At 42.4% G+C, this 21,433-nt stretch overlaps 1 protein-coding gene across 7 annotated transcripts in view; it reads right to left on the bottom strand.

Moving 5' to 3' along the window:
• Positions 1-7,421: 7,421 nt before the first annotated feature.
• The window catches only part of eif2ak4 (eukaryotic translation initiation factor 2 alpha kinase 4), a 160,777-nt gene continuing 146,765 nt past the window's right edge, over positions 7,422-21,433 (bottom strand). For all 7 annotated transcript variants that reach the window (XM_041213972.1, XM_041213966.1, XM_041213967.1 and 4 more), the window contains 6 exons: positions 19,508-19,566; positions 16,109-16,206; positions 14,192-14,260; positions 11,788-11,832; positions 10,975-11,093; positions 7,422-9,628 (listed from right to left, as the gene is read on the bottom strand). In XM_041213972.1, coding sequence (XP_041069906.1) covers positions 9,571-9,628; positions 10,975-11,093; positions 11,788-11,832; positions 14,192-14,260; positions 16,109-16,206; positions 19,508-19,566 — 448 coding nt within the window. In that variant the 3' untranslated portion in view covers positions 7,422-9,570. The remainder of the gene's footprint in view (positions 9,629-10,974; positions 11,094-11,787; positions 11,833-14,191; positions 14,261-16,108; positions 16,207-19,507; positions 19,567-21,433) is intronic.

Below are 21,433 nucleotides of genomic sequence, written 5' to 3' on the forward strand. Positions count from 1 at the left end.
GTATCCTGCAGTGTAGCTACTGTTAGAGGGCCTGGATACTACCCCCACAGCAACTTCTTTCCTTTGCTGTTTCTTATCTCCACCCAAACTGATTCACATCTTAATCTTCTGAACCACAATTGTATTCATCTCATCCAGTATTAACAAAGCTACCCTACCTCATTTTTCATTCCTCCTGTCCTTCCAAAATGTCAAGCACCTTTGAATGTTCAGGTCCCAGCCTTGGTCACCTTGCAACCATGTCTCTGTAATGGCTGTGCTATCACACTAGTTATTTTCTATTTGTGCTATCAAATCATGCATCTTGTTAGGAACGCTGCGAGCCTGAGAAGGGCTTTTAAAGTTACCTTAATCCTGCAGGCCAGGAGGGTCAGAGATCACATGATCATAACATTCCCTCTTCAAAAAATATTTTAGCATACTGGTCAATACATTAACAAATTAGCTTTGTTAATACTGGATGAGATCAGTACAATAGTGATTCAGAAGATCAAGATGTGAAATCAGTTTGGGTGGAGGTAAGAAACAGCAAAGGAAAGTCACTGGTGGGGGTAATGTCTAGACCTCCTAACAGTAGCTACACTGCAGAATAGAGTATACATCAAGAAATAATCAGGGCTTGCAACAAAGATAAATTCATACCCATTATTCCTCTCTATAGAATATTTTAAACAGGATAATAATTGTTCTATTCCAGACAGGTGTTTATAGTAGACTCACAAAGTAGACCACTGAAAACAGAGCAATTTAAAGGGTAATGTTTTTCCTAATGTTTGGTTCTCACCTTAAATTCTTTCCTTTTACCATTTTTGCCTAGTCTGACCTCATTTGCTGCTGAACTCTTATGTTTGCACACTCTGTTCCTTCATGTCAGACTCTGGTTACTATAACGCGCATTGCTACCCTGGCCTTGTCTTTTCTCATTAACTTGCTGAATCTCCTCTCATGTGAACTCTCCTCTTCACTATTTAGAGCCCTCTCAACACTCCTAGTTATACGATTTGCCAGGCCACTGGTCCTAGTGCTGTTCAGATGAAGGCTGTCTCAATGGTACAGCTCCCTCATTCCCTAGTACTGGTGCCCTCTTTTGAGCCTCCCATTCAACTCGCTGATCATATTTATCCTTTGCCAATTTGCTCATGGCTCAGGTAATAATCCAGAGATTATTGCCTTTCTGGTTCTTTTTAATTGAGCCCCTAGATGCTCAGTCTCCCTTAGGTGGGACTAAGAAAAAGGTCCTACTATGTCATTGATACCTACGTGGACCATGACAGTTGGTTCCATCCCCCCTCACTCCAAGTTCCACTCCTGCCCTTAACCCTGGGATGTCCTTAACCCTGGCACTGGACAAGCAACACAGCTCTCAGCTGCAGAGAATTGTATCTATTCCCCTAACTATAATATCCCCCTGTCATAGGGCCAAATGGCCTATTGTTCCTATTTGTGTTCCCCCTCTCTCGCACTACATCATGAAATACAAACTTTTGAGAAACCTATGTAAAGGGATGGATACAGTGGTTGAAAACAGTGGACAAACAGAAGCAAATCAAAGCAATGGTGATCAGGTGATGACAATCCAGGGTTTTAAAACGAGGCTGAGGTCATGGCCTCTGAAGCCGAAAGAAATCTATCCGAAAGTTATCTAGGATGTCCCTCCTTGTAGTACTGAGGGAGTACTGCAATTTTTTGGACAAGATATTAAACTGAGGATACACATGGATCTAAAAGATCTCAGTTTTCTCTACAAATTTCAAACCACAGGCTGGTCATTCATCTCATAGCTGTGCACAAACTGAAAATATTACTGAGAAACAAGTGACTGGTTATGAAGTACTTTGTGACATCCTGAAACAGCCTATATAAATGATGGCCTTCGAGTGAGATGAGTTGTCCCAGAGAAGCAGAGTCAGCGTGAGGCTGAGAGTATCCCAAACTGAAGCGTAAACTGACATCAGACAAAATTGACACAGAGTCGGCAAGAACAGCAGGGGCTGAAAGTGCGGAGAGAGCGAGCCGGAGTTCACTCCGAGAGTTGGCAAAAACAGCGAGGGCTGACCTCTAACCAGTCTCTGCACTCTAAAACAAAAATCAAGGTGTGACAGCACAAGGGAGCAGGTACGTGATTGGTTGGTGAGTACCCATTGGCTTTGCTTGTTTGTCTTTCAAATTACTCACTTATTTGTAATTGTAAGATTTTATTAGTATCAGTAAGGTTCATAAATAGCAGTAAGCTTATCCTAAGTTGTAGGGTTTGTTAATTAACACACAATAAAAGAGCGCGAGAGGAGCAGGGAGTTCAAAAATAGCGCAAAGAGAGCCAGGAGTTCAAAAGGAGCTAGCTGTGGTGCTGGTGATGGGTCTCAATGGACCAACCAGACTTGGAGAAAATCAAGTGTGAAGTCATAGGGAACTAGAGAGGAGCCCAGGAGATAAAAGAACACGAGAGGGAGAGTGCAGTAAGACTTCATAAAGAGGCGCAAGAGGGAGAGGAGGAGACGATTGGTGAGTGACAGGTGAGTAAACACTTCATATATAAAGTTTAAGGTATGTCAGCGCAGCTTGGGCATGTGGAATGTGCATCCTGCAGGATGTGGGATGTCATGCAGGCACAAAGTGCCCTCGATGACTACCTCTGCAGGAAGTGTCACCAGCTGCAGAAACTTGAGTGGTAGCTAGATTCATTGTGGTGCATGGTCCGTGGATAGCACGTTTAGAGATGTGGTCACACCGCACTAAGTAGTACACAGGCAGAGGGGGAATGGGTGACCACCAGAGTATCTAAGGCCAACAGGCAGGTAGTTCAGGAATCCCCTGAGGCTATCTGGCTCTCTAACTACTTTTCCATTTTGGATACTAGTGAGCAAGATGGTTCCTCAGAGAACTGTAGCAAGAGCCAAGTTCGTAGCACCACGAGTGGCTCAGCTATGCAAGAGGGGAGGAGGAAGAGTGGAAGTGCTATAGTGGTAAGGGATTCCATAATTAGAGGAGCAGAAAAGCATTTCTGTGGCCGTAGACATGGCTCCAGGATGGTATGTTGCCTCCCTGGTGCCAGGGTCAGGAATGTCACTGAGCAGCTGCAGGACATTCTTTTGGGGGAGGGCGAGCGGCCAGAGGTCATGGTCCACATTGGAACCAATGACATAGGCAGGAAAAGGGATGAGGTCCTGAATGCAAATTTTAGGGAGTTAGGAAGGAAATTAAAAAGCAGGACCTCAAGAGCAGTAATCTCAGGATTACTCCTAGTGCCACATGCTAGTAAGCGTAAGAATAGGAAGATTGAGCAGTTCAATATGGGGCTGGAGAAATGGAGTAAGATGGAGGGCTTTAGATTTCTAAGGCATTGGGACCGGTCCTTGGGCAGATGGGACGTGTACAAGAAGGACAGGTTAAATCTTAACAGGAGTGGGACTAATATCCTCGCAGGGACATTTGCTAGTGCTGTTGGGAAGGCTTTAAACTAGATTGGCAAGGGGTGGGAACCTGAGGGGAAACTCAGAGAGGAGAGGAGAAAAACTGGCAGTAGGAAGTAGAGAAGTATTAACTGAAAAGGAGGATAGATCAGACTAATATCAAGATAAATAGAATACTTGGAGAGTTTGATAGAACTCAAGTAGGCTACAGTAAGTCATTAGATGGGATCAGAACAAGGGGGAAAAGTTAAAAAGCCTAAATCAAGATTAATTTGCATGTATTTGAATGCACAGAGTGTGGCTAATAAGATTGGTGAACTACAGGCACAGTTTGACAAATGGAACTATGATATTATTGCTATAACAGAGACCTAGCTCAAAGAAGGGCAGGACTGCGCGTTAAATATTCCTGGGTACAAGGTATTTAGGAAGAAAAGAGGGGGTTGGGGGAGTGGCGGTATTGATTAAAGATGGTATTGCAGTACAGGAGAAAGAGAGAATGTTCCAAAGGGGTCAAAGACAGAATCTCTCTGGCTAGAGGTAAGGAAGATAAAAGTACAATAACATTGATTGGTGTAGTATATAGACCATCAACCAGTGGAAGGGATATAGAGAAACACATTTGCAAAGAAATTACAGAGAGGTGCAAGAATTATAGAGTAATCGTAATGGGGGATTTCAATTAAATATAGACTGGGATAGGAATAGTATAAATGGACAAGAAAGGCAAGAGTTCCTGGAATGTATTCAAGATAATTTTCTGCAGCAGTATTTTCCATTCCAACGAGAGGGCAGGCACTGTTGGACCTGGTTTTGGGGAATGAGTTGGCCCAAGTGGATTAAATAACACTGGGAGAGCATTTAGGAGACAGTGACCATTGTATCATAAGGTTTAGGTTGGCCATGAAAAAGGGCAAGGAGCAATCCAGAGCAGGGATAATCAATTGGGGCAATGCCAACTTTGAAGGGATGACAATGCATCTGAGTCAAGTGAGTTGGAATGTTGGCTGAAAAGACGGTGGCTGAACAGTGGGCTACCTTCAAAGAGATAGTATTACAAACAATGTCAAAGTATATTCCCTTGAAGGGGAAAGGTAGGACAAATAAATCCAGAACACCCTGGATGACAAGAGCGATAGAGGTGAATATGAAAAGAAAGTATATGTGTGTGACAGACGTCAGGTAGAAAATAAAATGGAGAATCAGGCTGAATATAGAAGGACCAGAGGGGATGTGAAAAAAACGAATCAGAAAAGCAAGGACGGAGCATGAAACGAGGCTGAGAGCTAACATAAAAGGAAATCCCAAAGTCTTCTGTAGGCATGTAAATAATAAAAGGGCGGTAAAAGAAAGGGTAGGACCGATTAGGGACAATAAAGGAGACTTGCATGTGGAGGCAGGAGAAGTAGTAGAGGTATTAAATCAGTGCTTTGAATCTGTCTTTACAAAGGAAGAGGATGCTACCCAGGCTGAGGTGAGAGACAAGGTAACTGATACAATCGAGGAATTTACAATTGAGAAGGAGGAGGTGTTAGAAAGGTTCTCTTTACTTAAGATAGACAAGGTGCCAGGACTGGGATGAGATGCATCCAAAGATACTGAGGGACGTGAGAGTGGAAATTTCAGGAGCACTGGTGATAATCCTCCAGTCTTCCTTAGACACAGCGATGGAGGACTGGAGAATTGCAAATGTTACACCCTTGTTCAAAAAGGGGTTCTCAAGGATAATGCTGGCCACTATAGCCCAGTCAGTTTCACTTCAGTGATAGGGAAACTTCTTGAAACTACAGTTCAGGACAAAATCAATAGTCACTTAGCCAGGTGTGGAATAATTAAGAGGAGCCATCATGGATTCATTAAGGGAAAATCATATTTAACTAACTTGGGAGTTTTTTGAGGTGGTAACAGAGAAAGTTGATAAGGGCCATGCTGTTGATGTGGATTTTCAAAAGGCATTGGATACAGTGTCACACAACCAGACTTGTGAGCAGAATTCTAGCTCATGGAATAAAAGGGAAAGTAAGTACTTGAGTAAGAAATTGGCTGAGTGACAGCAAACAGAGTAGTGATAAATGGTTGTTTTTCATATTGGGGTAAGGATTGTCCTGGAGTTCCCCAGGGATCAGTGTTGATATATATTAATAACCTAGACTGTGATGTGCAGGGCATGATTTCAAAATTTGCAGATGATACGAAAATTGGAAGTTATCAACTGTGATGAGGATAGTCTTGAACTTCAAAAGGACATAGACATATTGGTGGATTGGGCAGACAAATTGCAGATGAAGTTCAATGCAGAGAAGTGTGAAGGAGGAAGGATATGGAGAGACAGTATAAAATAAAGGGGGTGCAGGGACAAAGGGACCTTGATGTATATGCACATAAGTCATTAAAGGTAGCAGGGCATGTTGAGAGAGCAGTTAATAAAGCATATGATATCCCAGGTTTTATTAATAGAGGCACTGAGTACAAGAGCAAGGAAGTCATGTTAAACTTGTATAAGACACTAGTTAGGTCTCATCTGGAATACTGCATCCAGTTCTGTGTGCCACACTTTAGGAAGGATGTGAAGGCATTGGAGAGGGTACAGAGGAGATTCACAAGAAGGATTCCAGGGATAAACAACTGTAACTATGAGGATAGATTGGAGAGGTTGGGACTGTTTTCCTTGGAGAAAAGAAGGCTGAGAGGAGACTTAATAGAGGTTTTCGAGATCTTGAGGGGTATGGCCAGGGTAAATAGTGAGAAACTGTTCCCTCTTAAGAATTCAAAATAATGGGCAAAAGGAGTAGAAGTGACGTGAGGAAAACTTTTTTTCACCCAGAGGGTGGTTGGAGTCTGGAACCAACTTCCTGAAAGGGTAGTGGAGGCAGGTTCAGTTGAGGTATTCAAAAGGAAATTGGATTGCTATCTGAAAAGAAAACGTGCAAGGTTACAGGGATAAGGTAGGGGAGTGGGATTAGGCGGATTGCTCTTTCAGTGCAACAGCAATCATCCTCTGAGTTCAAGTTCCACTACAGGACTTGTTGGCCACAAAAGAACCTAACAACTGGTGCGGGCAAGTCAGTGTGCATCAGTACCAGTCCCCAGCCCAGAGAAATGGGGAGGGCTAATGACTGGAAGGGCATTTGGCTGTTAAAAAAAAAAACACCTGCCAAATCAAAAAACGATGGTTAATATGAATGGTGATGGAGAAGGGAGAATCAACCAGTATTGTGGCAACCCCATGTAACAAGGGAAAAAGCCAAGCAAGAGGCAAATGTCTTTCATTTTCTTAGCCGGATGGGGTGCTTGAAGAACTCCTCTAACCCCAGAAGCAACATTCAACATTTGCTGTTTATAGTATTGAGCTGCTGAGGGAGAAAATGCACAAAACATCAGCATACGAAATATCGAACTTCAATTTAAGATCCCAAGAAAATGGCAAAAACAATGCAAATGGAAGCAACAGTGATAGGTGTTGGTTGGATTTGTAAAAGACACAAAAAAACATAATTAAGGAACTGAAACAAAGATGTTGATAAAGTATAACTGTATAATGGAACACCTCGGTAAAACTTTGGGTGTTTTATGCATTACCCTCATAACTCATGCCAGCTGTTAGTTTGCTCAGTCAGGTGTAGGGCATGTAGAGCTAAACTTCCTTTAATCTGGCCAGACAAAAGTGCCACAATGACCATTGCTAAAGCATGTTTTCCTTGTCAGCGCTAGCTTTTAATTTCCCACAGTAGCTAGAAATGGGAAATTGCACATTAGAGCAGTGAGTATACACTCAAACCAGATTAAGCATCTTTCAATCTAATTTGCTAACAGGATTTTTATAACCTGCCATATACCACCAGTCTGGGCTAGGTTTAATAACACACAAACTAAAAAGACCCACAGCACTGCCTGCTTCTTCACACATCTGTGTTCGGCAATTAGAAATTTTAATTAATACTCACTAATTTTTCCTGTATCCTATCACTTATTAACTATGTTCTTAAACACACCAAGTATCAATCACACACATGCAGATAAATGATTTATTCTTCCTCAAACCTCTGTAGTAAACAACTTAAATTCACAGCATCATAATTATTTAAGTCTCAAATGTAAACACAAAATTCCCTAAAGGTTGCTCTGATCTCCAAGATACCAGCAAGTTTGATAGCAGTGTACCAGATTATAACAGGTTTAGATAAGTTAGACAAAGAAAAGCTGTTCCCATTAATTGATGGTACAAGGTATAGGGGAACACAGATTTGAGATTTTAGGCAAGAGATACAGGGAGGATGTGAGGAAGAACTTTTTTTTATGCAGCACGCAGCAATGACCTAGAACTTACTGGCTGCAAGGGCAGTGGAAGCAAAGACAATCAATGTTTTTAAAAAGAAATTGGATAGGCACTTGAGGGAAATAAATTTGCAGGGCGATGGGGATACAATGGGACTGATTGGACTGTTCTTCAGAGAGCTGTCATGGAATTGAAAGGCCAAATGACCTCCTTCTATCCCGTAAGGTCTCAAGTCCCACTGATCCACTGCCAAGTTACACCAGGAGATTGGGGAAAATCCCCATGGAACTGCAGGGCTCATTTCCTTGTTGCTGCGATTATACACCCTCCTCTCCAGCACCAAGGCAGGAGGAAAGCTCCAAATGATCAATCGATAGTCCATGATAAAAATGCAGTGGTTACAGACTTCATCTTAATTTATTCCTAAACTGAACATGAGCCACAACAAACCAATCAATGTTTATTTTCCTAAATACTTTTGACTAAATAGGGAACATTCAATAGATGCTACAAACTTAGCTTCAGCATTGTTCCCAGCCCTGATCTAGTTAGTGGCAGTGATACAAGGCTGTACTCAGCAACCTATATGTAAAGGAGTTGAGAAATGGAACTGCAGAGTGAGTGACTGAGAAAAGGGGCAGCAGCAATTTAGTTTGGCTAAATGCCAACGTGTGCCATTACAGCTGAGCCACTCAAGAGTTTGATTGGCCACAAGTCAAACTATTGTTAAGTTCCTCAATGTGGCCCCAGTGCCTGTTCATGAGTTGGCCTGTTATTGAAGGTGATACTACATTCACATGGAAATTAGATTTTGTTTAGGAATACTCCAGTTTAAAATCATACTCCATGATTCTTAACTAAACCATATGTGAAAAATTCATCTCCAGCAGGTTAATAGTTAAACAGCACAGAGATCCAATGTACCCTTCAAATTCAGTACAGTGTGTCAGAAAATTAACTTTTAATGCCCAGGATTAAACTGACAGCGACATCAATTGGTGGGGACCACTAGGAAATGGATTTAAAAGGCACTTTTTGTCCACTCAAGCATATGTAATTTTGTTCACATGGTTATCCAAGACAAAATGATCTGAGTGGAAAGATGCAGCTAGGGTGAGTGGCAACACTGCAGGCTCCAAGTGTCATAGCAAGCACTAGCTGAGGCTCAGGGTGGTGGTGACTGTTCAGAACTCAAACGTCTCACAGCTGAGAGTAGGGAAGTAACATGTCTCTCAGTGGGCTGTTATGAAACTAATTTTAGCTGAAAAATGCCTGACTAGGGACAGCAGGTGGAGCAAACACTGATAATCTACAGAGGTACATGAAACAACATACCATAGAGAAAAACAACACAGGAACTGTTTACTAACACATTTCATTTTACAGACAGTAAATTTTTACCTTGAAAAAGGGTTACATTGTGCCTGGCAGGGTTGCAGACACCATGACTTAGTCAGGAGAGCACACGGTACTTGTGACGTGAAAGGACCCACACTTATTTCACACTCCAATGCTTGCTACGTGAAAGGATGTAGCACCCTGATGCCTGTCACAATCCACTGACACTCTCACATGGGAAAGTGGCTACACAGGAAGCACTACAGTCTCCATAGCAATGGAGCCCTCAACAATCACTACCTTTGCATTGGGAGGGGGGCAGTTTTGGAGAAACTAATTGAAAGTGCAGGACTGAGAACACAATCTGGAGGAGGGCTGACTGGATGGCACATGACTTAACACATAACAGGGATGTCACTAATCTGGAAAGAAGAATTGTATTAATTCAAATATTCCTAGCGCTGATATCCAGCTTGTGACACTCCACTGGTGCAATTCCCCTGGTTAGTACAGCTCTTCTGCACAAACTTCAAAGAGGGTGCCTCATTAAAACAGAATCTTGTAGTAGTCGTCTCTGTAACTGTACAGAACCAGCAAGGATACTCTGTAGAGACAGAAAAAGTGCAACAAATTAGATTTAACAGAATTACAGATTGCAGATCATGGTTAGAGCTAGTTGTAGGGTACAGGCAACCTATACCCTACAGCCTATTACTGATTTACTGGTTCCTTACTGTGGGCATAGGTTGCCATCATGAAGTATGGTCATCAATCATGCAGTCGCAATCCACATCTAACTTAACGATCTCTCAGAAGGCCCACGTAATGCCTATGGTATAGGACTGGAATAATATCACCGACTGAACAGATAATGCTCTGTTCAGGCTGGAAGTCGGGAACCTCGTCTCAGCAGTGTAGAGGGGGCTTTATGTATCACTTGCTGCATCTGCCTTGCGAGTCTGATGGGAACGTGTAGAGGGAGCTTTAAGCTGTACCTAACCCATGCTGGACCTGCCCTGGGAGTGTTTGATGGAACTGTGTAGAGAGCTTTACGCTGTATCTAAACTGTGCTGACCCTGCCCTGGGAGAGTTTGATGGGACAAGTTTCGAGGGAGCTTTACTAAAACTATAGGAACAACAGAAGGAATAGGGCAGGAATAGGCCATACAGCCCATCGAACTGATCATCTACCTCAACTCCTCTTTTCCACTTATTCCCCATATCCCTTCATTCCAAGTGAACAAAAATCTGTCTTTCTCAGCTTTTAAGTATACTCAATGATGGAGGATCTACAACCCTCTGAATGAAGAAATTCCTTTTCATCTCAGTCCTAAATGATTGACACCTGATGCTAATGTGTTCTAGATTCTCCAGCCAGAGGAAAATCTCTCAGTGTCTACCCTGTCAAGCCCATTCAGAATCTTGTATCTTTTAAAGAAATCACCCTCTTAATTCTTCTAAACTCCAGAGAATATATGTCCAATTTGTTCAGCCTCTCATCATAGGACAACCTTCTCTCTTATCACAGAAACCAATCTAGTGAACCTTCACTATATTGTCTCCAATACAAATCTATCCTGTCTTAAACATGGAGACCAAAACTGTGCACAGTACTTAAGATATAGTCTAACCAAACCCTATATTCTACTGTAGCAAGACTTCCTTGACCTTGTATTCCACTCCCCTGTCAATGAAGTCATAGGTTCATATTCCACCACAAAAGCTGACAAGAGCTCAGCATAAGTAAAAGGTATCCTCTCCTACTTTCCCCAGTCACCACATTACAGCCCCCAGGAACGTTCCCAATGCCTCATAACAACACCCAGGAATCTCCCCAATGCTTCAATATAACAGCCAGGAATCCAATGCCTCAAATTCAGCACACAGGAATCTTACTCCCATGAGGAGTCTCCTCTGACATTTCTGCACTCAGGTATGCTCCTATCTTACCTCTTGATCAACTTGAAGTGATGGATTTGGTCACAAATGGATTTCAGGTAACGCTGTTTAGTTGACCGCAAGAGCAAATGCTGCACACTGGCGTTGAATGTTTGCTCATCTCCACCGTACTGGGAAAGCAGGAATAGAGAATCAGGGCAAGCACAGGGCAGGAGAATCCAACAAACCATTCATTTCATGGCAATGCATATGGCGAGGGTTGAAGTCATCCAATAGTATGGACATGATGGGCTGAATGGTCTTGTATGAAGTAACGATTCTATGATAGTCCATTATCAGGTTTGGTACTAAGCAATACATCAAGCTATAGGGTGTAAACGGCACAGAAATAGGCCACATTCGGTCCACTAGTCCATGCTGGTATTTAAACTCTAGTTGAGCCATACAGACCAAAAGATCCAGAGACTGATCAGGGAGAGAGCTGATCTTGGACTAGATGATGATGAAGGTGTTGCTGATGAAGTGGCTCTAGGCTTGGGAAGGATAAACTGTAACCAGGGTGCCCCTGTCCCTAGATGTGTGGGCAAGGCGGAATCAGTTTGGGCTGTGATACCAGTCATACTTCAATTAGCCAGCTAACACACACTGTCTTGAGGAGCGAGTGGGTGTGTGAATGGATTAGTTACAGACTATGCATCCCCTTACCCGTGTTGTTACAGGGTAGTGGAGATCTGGGAGAAAACGGTGGAGGGGCAGGTATGCAGATTTTATAACCACTGAAAGAATACAGCAGTGGCTGTTCTTCACCACCAAACTGCTTATGAAACAAGTCATTTACAAAGTACTGCGCAGATGAAATCCTACCTCCAGCGATAAGAAGCTGAGCAGAGTTTCCTTTGATACATCAACCTGCAAATTAAATCACACATTTGTTTGTACAACTGATTGAATTTCTCATCCTCCCCTCACTTCTTCCCTGAACTCTTCTCAACTTCAAGGGTTCACCTGAACAGGGGAGTCCTCAAAGTTGTGGATCCTTCTTGGTACCTTAACATGAACCCCACAAACTATCAGGTAACACTAGGAAACCCCCTGCTACAGCTTCCTCACAGCTGAGAGTAGAAAAAACAGCCTCAGCACCAGCAGGGAGCTTGTTGTGAAGGAACAAGGGGAGCAGGACAATTATACAATATAGCAAGGAATTCAAATGGAGGCCCACATGCTTAGATATTGAAGGGGCTGCCTCCAATACTAGAATGAAGGAAGTGGGAGGATGCACAGAAGGCCAGAGTTGGGAGAATGCAGAGAACTCAAGAAGGTTGGTTGTATAGTTAGAGCAGGTTATAGAAACAGGGAGGAATGAATCGATGGAGGGATTTGAACACAAGAATGAGCAATTTTAAATCAAGGTATTGCTGAATTGGGAGTCAATGTAGATCTGCAAGCACAGGGGTGATTGGTGAGCAGGGCTTAATTTTTTGAGTTAGGATGCAGGGAGTAGAACTTTGGATGAGCTCAAATTTCTGCAGGGCAGAAAATGGGCCAGCATTGGAATGGTCGAGTCTGGAAATAATAAAAACATGGATGAGGTTTTGAGTAGTAGATAGGTTGAGGGGATGGAGATGGGTAATATCATGGAAGGGGAAGTAGCTGCTCACTGCGATGAAGGTGGTGAGTTCAGAAGCTCAGCTTAGGGTCAAATTGAAAACCGAGGTTGCAATCTGGTTCAGCCTGAGATAGAGGCTATGAAGGAGGGTAGGGTAGTGGTTAGGGAACAGAATTGGTGGCAGAGGCAGAAGACAATGGCTTTGGTTTTACCAATGTTAATTGGGGGAAATTTCAGGCTTTTCCAAGACTCAGACAGACTGCCATGACAGAGGCAGTGGTGAGGTACAGTGGCTGTCACAAGTGTAGATGAGGAACCTGACTTGTGCCTTTGGATGATGTTGTCAAGGAACAAAATGTAGAGGAGAAACAGCAGTCAACCAAAGATAGATCTCTGGGGGAGTCCAAAGACAATGGTGCAGGAGCAGGAACAGAAGTCACTGCAGAAAATCAGGGTCTCCTGTTCCTACTGGTGGACAACTCGATTATTCCCTTTAGAAAGTTCAGTAATAAAGGAGAAAGTGTATGCAATGTTGCTGTGCCTTGTTTTATGCAGTGTCTCTCAAATCCTGCAATGGCTCAGTGATAGCTCTCTCGCTTGTCAGTCAGAAGGATCTGGACTCAAGCCACATTCCAGATGTTACCAAATCTAGGCTGAACTTTCAGTGCGGTACCCTTGCCTTACGAAAATCAATCAATCTTAGTTTTGAAATTTTCAATTGGCCCCCAACCTCATCAACTTGGGGGGGGGGGGGGGGGGGGGGGGGGGCAGTGCTTCAAATTTCTACTGCCTGTCATGTGAAGAAGTGCTTCCTGACATTAGTCCTGAATGGCCTGGCTCTAATTCTAAAGTTATGGCCCCTTGTTCTGCATTCTCCAAACAGAGAAAATTGTTTATCTCTATCTGCCCTACAAATCTCTTAATCATCTTAAACACCTCAATTAGATCACTACTTAATGTTTTATACTTGAGGGTTCAAGTGTAGTTTTATCATCCTATCCTCATAACTTAACTGCTTTTGGCCCCGTGTTATTCTAGTGAATCTGTGCTATGCCCCTTCCAAGGCCAATATACCCTTCCAGAGCTACAGTGCCCAAAAACTGAACACAGTAATCCAGATGGGGACTAAGCTGTGCTTTATACAATTGATACATCCCCTTGAGATATAGGCCAACATTGCATTCGCCTTTGTACCTATCCACTAATTAATTTTTAGTGATTTCTAAACATGTACTCCTAAACCTCTTTGCTCCTCCACAGTCCCTAACTTCCGTCATTTAGAAAGTACACTAATCTATCTTGCTTAGGTTCAAAGTTCTCAGTATGATTGTGTGCACTCATGACCTCATTATCAAAGGTAGGAACTTCAAAATGGCTCTGCTATTACTGTACTCCTACTAAATGAGGCTATTAGCTCATTTAAATGGAAACCTGCTTTTTAATGGGAAGAGGGGACACACTAAGAAATGGGTCATTCATCACTCTCCCTATTCCCTTTGTCTCATTGTTTTTCTTCAGGCACTGAATATGTAATCAGTGGCTCTCTTTCCGGTCATCATCTAAAGTCAACTGCCTAGTGAAGTCTTGGGCCTTAAATGACACAGTTTCAGATTTGTGTAAATGCTGCCCAACACCAGCACTGCCTAACAGTCATTGACTCACCGCTAAAACTTCAATGTCACTGCTTTTCTGCTGTAGGTTGGTGACAAAGGTTTGAAGTCTTGACAGAACCTGGAAAGAAAACAGCTGCTTTCAGAATGACTTAAAGACAGGGACAAGTGGTGCAGCACATTAACAACCTAGAATAAACTCCCCTCCTCTCCTAAAGGCATTCACTCTTGACCAATCAGTTTTGACAGTATGAGGTTTTGATAAACTACATGCCTACTGGAGAGTGATGCACACATCTGTCTACAGAGTTGCGCTCACATGCATGGACCATACTGTTTTTAGTACTTGCATGAGTGTGAAGAGAACTTTTTTCTTATTCATTCATTCATGGGATGCAGACTTCACTGGTTAGACTAGCATTTATTGCCCATTCCTAATTGCTTTCTGTAGAGGGTAATTCGATCTAGAGCATTTTATCAAAGCGAAGCAGCCCATGGAAGAGGGAGGAATTTAGTCTGCTAGCACTTAAATTAGAATGTAACTAAAGATTTCCCAGTGAGTTCTTCATGGGATTTCAAAACATCTATATTTTTGATCATTAACAAAGTGTTTGCCTTGCTGACTAGACCAGGGCTTATTGCCCATCCCTAACTGCCCTCAAGAAGGAGGTGGTGAACCGTCTTCTTGGACTGCTGCAGTCAATTTGGTAGGTACACTTGTTAGGGAGGGAGTTACAGATTTTGACTTAGTGACTTTGAAGGAACAGCAATATAGTTCCAAGTCAGGATCGTGTGTGACTTGGAGGGGAAATTGGAGGTGGTGGTGTTCCCATGTGTCTGCTGCCCTTGTTCTTTGAAATGGTAGCGGTTACAGGTTTGGAGGGGATGCCAAAGAAGCCTTGGTGAGTTGCTGCAGTGCATCTTGCAAATGGTACACACCGCAGCCATAATCAGGCTGCTTTGCCCTGAATGGTATCGAGCTTCATGAGTGTTGTTGGAACTGCATTCATCCAGGCAAGTGAAGAATCCTCCAAAACACTGCTGACTTGTATCTTGTAGATGGTGGAAAAGCTTTGGAGAGTCTGGAGGCGAGTCTTTCACCACAGAATTCCTAGTCTTATTCCTTATAGTCACAGTGTTTACATGGCTGGTCCAATTAAATATCTGGTTAATGGAGACCCCCCCCAGGGTATTGATGGTGTGAGATTCAGTGATATTAATGCTATTGAATGGGGAAATGGTTAGACACTGTCGTGTTGGAGCTGGTCATTGCCTGGCGCTTGTATGGCACGAATGTTATTTGCCATCTATAAGTCCAACTGCTTCTATTGCAAATGAAACTGAAGGTTGATGGGATTTTAACCCTGAATTTCTCATTTAAGGCATTATATAGACCAACCTCTCAAACTGACAAGTGGATCTCCCCTCTCAGATTCAAAATCACCTACATGGAGAAGTATTCTAATAGCACTTCGAACATAAAATGCAAATATTTCCTGAAGGTGTTAGTGGGAGCAAGCCCTGACAATAACCATACTGGCATGTGTTTTGGGAGAGGGTGCTTGAAAACATTTGTAGGAAGGGACATTCAATTATCCACTTACAACCCTGGACAAGATGTTCATTTTGAGCTGGGTCAATGGGGGAATATTAGAACATGGGAATGAAGCATTGAATAAAGTAAGTAAATAAATTACCAACAACAGAAATCAAAAAGAAGTTACTAACAAAAAGGTCAGCCTGCATCCAAAGACAGGGACAAAGTAACATTTCAGTTAGGATCCATCATCAATGGCTTCTGATAAAGGGTCCAATCTTTCAAATCTACAGTAACCTGTTCACACTTCCCCACATTATTTGGCAATGTGGTATTTTCTTTCCAGTCTCAGCATCGAACAAGCCTATATCAGCTACAGTTTGGTTTAGGCCCCATATAAGGCATAGGAGCACTAGAAAGGTCGTCCCTTACCTTTTCCTCGTATCGCCGTTTAGTGCTGGATGACAACTTTTCAGGCGAAATTAAATTCAAATTTGGCACTAAGGAACTTCCATGTGATTCAAAAGGCCCTGGGGAGAAAAGGTGAAATAGTAAAAAAAACAGTGATAAAGCTGATAATCAGGTATATGAAAGTAATTAAATGAGCAAATGTAATCATTACTTATACTAATGCAATGCTATCATTATTTAATACAGGGTTTGAGAGAAAGCATTGTAATGGGGAAGGAGATTATTGGCCAGGATGCAGAGATATTTCAATCCCTATTTTAAAGTCCTTACTTTCATGTTTTTCACAAATTCTTATCACATAATTTATAACAATTTACATAGATAGTTTCTATCTTCATAAGAACATAAGAAATATGAGGAGTAGACTATACAGCACCTCAAGCTGCTCCACCATCCAATATGGTTATGGCTGATTATTGGCCTTCACTCCAATTTCCCGCCTGCATCCCATATCCCTTGATTCCCTGAGAGGCCAAAAATCTTTCTCAACCCTAAATGCATTTATCAATAACCCTCTGAAGTAGAGAAAGGTGCCAGAAGAAAGACCAAAAAGAAAACTTATGTAATTCACTGTTTTTACTGCTGTGTATTTAAGATATTGCTGAATTAAATTACGAGTTATTGAGATTAACTAACTTATTAATTGTGTAAACCAGAATTTTATTGCGGCCACAGTGTTACAAGATCAAGAACAGCGCACTCTTTTTAAAATGAAATAAACAAAAACACAAAATGCTGGAAATGCTCAGCAGATCTGGCAACATCTGTGGAGAAAGAAATAGCACTAACACTTCAGGTCAATGAACTTTCAACACAAATTTGGAAGCACAGAATGTACACTGAGTGGGGGACTTGAATGTCCATCACCAAGAATAGCTCAGTACCACTGCAACAAACTAAGCTGGCCAAGTACTGAAAGACATATTTGCCAGACTGGGCCTGTACCAGGTGGTGAGAAACCAAACTAGACCAAAAATCTTGCTTCACTTCGTGCTCACCAATCTACCTCTTGCAGATGCATCTGTTCACGACGGTTTTGGTAGAAGTGGCCACCGCACAGTCCTTGTGGGGACTAAATCCCATCTTCACATTGTATCAAGAGGCATCACATAGTGTGACACTACCACTGTGTAAGATAGGATATATTCAGAACAAATCTGGCAGCTCAAAACTAGACATCCATGAAGTGTTATGGGCCACAAGTAGCAGCAGAATTGCATTCAATCACAATCTGTAACCTCATGGCAAATCCTTCACTCTACCATAGCCTTCAAGCTAGGGAACAGATCCTGGTTCAATGAAGAGTGCAGGTGGGTATGCCAGGAGCAGCACCAGGCATACTTATAAATGCCATGTCAATCTGATGAAACTGTAACACAGAACTACCTGTATGTTAGACAGCAGAGCTAAGCAATCCCACAGCCAATGGATCAAATCAAACCTCTGCAGTCCTGCCACATCTAGTCTTGAATGGTGGCGGACAGTTAAACTACTAATTGGAGGAGGAGGCTCCAAAAACATCCCCATCCTCACTGACGGTGGACCCCAGCATGTAAGTACAAAGGACAAGGCTGAAACATCTGCAGCTACCTTCAGCCGAAAGTGCCGCATGGATGCTAAATCTCAGCCTCCTCCTAAGGTCTGCTGCTTCACAGATGCCATTCTTCAGCCAATTCAATTCACTCCATATGATATTAAGAAACAGCTTAAGGCACTGGGTACAGTGAAGGCTATGAGCCCTGACAAATCCTCATTAATAGTATTGAAGATGGTTGTGGTTATTGAAGGTCAATCATCTCAGCCCTAGGACATCACTGCAGGAGTACCTCAGGGTACTGTCGCTGGCCCAACCATCTTCAGCTGCTTCATCAACGACCTTCCTCCAACATAGCGTCAGAAGTAGGGATGTTTGCTGATAATTGCGCAGTGTTCAGTACCATTCGTAACTCCTCAGATAATGAGGAGGTCTGCACCCACATGCAGCAAGATCTGAACAACATTCAGGCTTGGGCTGATAAGTGGCAAGTAACATTCACACCACACAAGTGCCTGGTAATGACCATCTCCAAAAGAGAGAAACAAACCACTTCGCTATGATATTTAACAGTATTGCCATTGATGAATCTGCCACCATCAACATCCTTGGGGCTACCATTGACCAGACTGAACCAGCTATATAAATGCTGTGGCTACAAGAGCAAGTCAAAGGTTGGAAATTCTGCAGAGAGTGACACACCTCCTGACTCCCCAAAGCCTGCCCATTATCTACAGGGCACTAGTCAGGAATGTGATGGAACACTCTACAATTACCTAGATGAGTGCAGTTCCAATGACACTCAAGAAGCTCAAAGCCATCCAGGAAAAAGGAGCAGCAACCATCCAAAATTCACTTCCTCCACCACTAGTGCACAGAGGCTGTAATGAATACAACCTACAAGATGCACTGCAGCAACTTGCCAAGGCTCTTTCAACAGCACCCTCCAAACTCACAATCTCTACCACCTAGAAGAACAAGGGCAGCAGACACATGGGAATACTATCACCTGTAAGTTCCCATCCTAGTCACATATCATTCTGATTTAAAACTATATTGTGTTCCTTCAGTGTTGCGGAATCAAAATCCTGGAAGTTTCTAACAGCACTGTAGAGTACTTACAAGACGTAGACTGCAGTGAGTCAAGGTGGCAGCTCACTATCACCTTTTCAAGGGCAATTGAGGACATGCTATAAATGCTGACCTTTCTAACAACACCCAACCCCATGAAGAAATAAAAAGAATGCACTTACAAGAAGGGCCAAAATGAATTTTCTCTAAAAAAAAAGTTACATTTTCATACTGCATCAGTTGTGAAGGTACAAGAACACCAAGCACAGTTCTAGGGCAGCCTTTGCTAAAATATGTGTTGCTGCAAGGAGATCCAGTAATGTTAAAAAAAAATGTTTTAATCATCAAATGTAACAGCGTGGTGACAAATTGGATTGAAACACTGCCTCCCAAAGCCTTGACTTCAACCCATCTAGGATCATTGTTATCTTCAGGGTGCTCGGGGCAGTTGCAATATTGGAGTTATCTTTGAAGATAAGCGGAAGCACTCCTGTCTCTATTGTAAAACCACTAAGCCTAGGCGTCTGTTTATGAAATTGACTCAAAATAGTAGCAAAAATTACACAAATCCCAGGGCGTGAAACCAGTGACTCCAACCATGGAGATTCAGTCATCCATATTGTTATTCATTCATTTCCATTATTCAACCCATTTGCCTCGCTTCCCAGGGAGAAACTATTACACTATCCTTTATGCAAAACAGGCAGAAGTGTTAGAACTGTGACATCACTTGGTCACAAGGAAGGATGTGGTACCTGTAGAACTGCAGAGTGATCCCTTTAGGTTCTGTGAGATAGGGCTCTCTGGAGTTTCCCTGCTCAAAAGAAAACAAAAGGAAGAAAGATAGTGAACAGAAAGCAACCTAGGAAAAGCAAGCTCACAACAGAAGCAATAATTGTTTCCTTTTTAAATTTCTGGCACTGGCCAGACCTGAGAGTTCAGGGAATTTATTCCTCCAATCTTAAGCAAATTATTTCCTTATATTTCTCTCCCATCCAACCGAGAAGTCAATCATTCATTAGTCCAAGCTGCTGGAAATTTTCCCGTCTGGTGAAGACAGGTCAGGAAGCAGTAGTTAGTTTTCACGAACTGATGGCCTTTATTTTTCCATTTTTCACAAGACAAGTTGAAATTTCTCATTTGAATAACTTGCTTTCAATTAGGCCACTCTGTTGCAGCTGGTAGGCATGATATACAGGTTCAGGTGTATTATAACCAGCAGTGAGAAAATAGGTATGTTACTTGGGTTGGGCAGGATACTCTGTTACTTTTCTCCTATATGAGAGGCAACAACCTCTTCCCTCGTCTAACTGGTGAAACTCAGCTTTAGACATTTAGAATTTTTAATCAAAGGCCTGGTTTTCAAACCAAAACACGAACAGAAAATAAAGGACTTCTGTGCTTTCTGTTTGGAGAAATCATAGAATAGTTACTGCATAGGAGGCCATTCAGCCCATCGAGTCCATGCCCGCTCTCTGCAAGAGCCACTGTTAAGTCTCACTCTCCTGCTCTCCCTGTAGCCATGCAACATTTTCTGTTCAGGTGCTTATCCAATTCTGTTTTAAAAGTCACTATTGTTATCCCGCCACCATGCTCTCATGCAATGCATTCCCGACCCTAACCACTCACTGCGTACAAAGTTGTCCTATCAATCACCTTAAATCTGTCCCCTCTGGTTCTCAACAGCTCGACCAGATGGATGGTTTCTCTCTGCCTAGACCCCTCAAGATTTTGAGCACTTCTTGATTTTGAACATCTCTATCAAATCTTCTCTCAACTTCCCTCCTCTAAGGAGAACAAGCCCCAGGTTCTCCAATTTATCCATGTAACTGAAGTTCCTAATCCTTGAAATCATTTTTGTAAATCTTTTCTGCATCCTGTCTAATGCCTTCACATCCTTCCTAAAGCATGGTGTCTCGAATTGGTCACAATACTCCAGTTGAAGCCAAACCAGTTTTATAAAGGTTAATCATAACTTCCTTGCTTTCGTACTCTATGCCTTTATTGATAAAGCCCAGGATCCCGTATGCTTCGTTAACCACTTTCTCAACTGCCCTGCCTTCTTCAACAATTTGTGCACATATATCCCTATTCCTCTCTGTTTTATCTGTCACATGTCCACCCATTCCACCTGCTTATGTTCCCTTGAAGTTTATTGCTATCCTCCTTGCAGTTTACAGTGCTTGCAAGTTAATGAGAACAATGCTTCAAAAACCTGATCCCCACATTCCCCAAAATGCAGTACTGTCAAACCCTGTACTAACCCTAGACATCACATTCAATTCCAACATCAACGACCCTTCACTGAATCAGTAGACATATGGCAGGAATTTTGATATTGCCAACAGTACCTAGCCCTCACTGGAACTGGAACTCTTCCCTTCAATATTTTTACTCCAAGTGTTAATCCAGTTCCATACAACACTGCAGTTCACTCAGATTCAATAGCTCATTGTGGATAATCCACAGTCTCATAGCAACAAACACAATTAGCAATGAAAATAACACCAAGGTTTGTTTTTGCCCTTTGCTCTTGCGTTTCCAGTATTAATTCAGATTCCATGTCCCGTGGTTCTGATTTGCAAATCAATAGCAATAATCCTTTACTGTTGACTCTCCTGCATTTCAGAACACTATCTGATCTGACCTGACCTTCTCTACTCGAGTGAACATAGCTCTGG

The sequence above is a fragment of the Carcharodon carcharias genome, chromosome 20 (assembly GCF_017639515.1).
Source record: "Carcharodon carcharias isolate sCarCar2 chromosome 20, sCarCar2.pri, whole genome shotgun sequence".
Lineage (NCBI taxonomy): Eukaryota > Metazoa > Chordata > Chondrichthyes > Lamniformes > Lamnidae > Carcharodon > Carcharodon carcharias.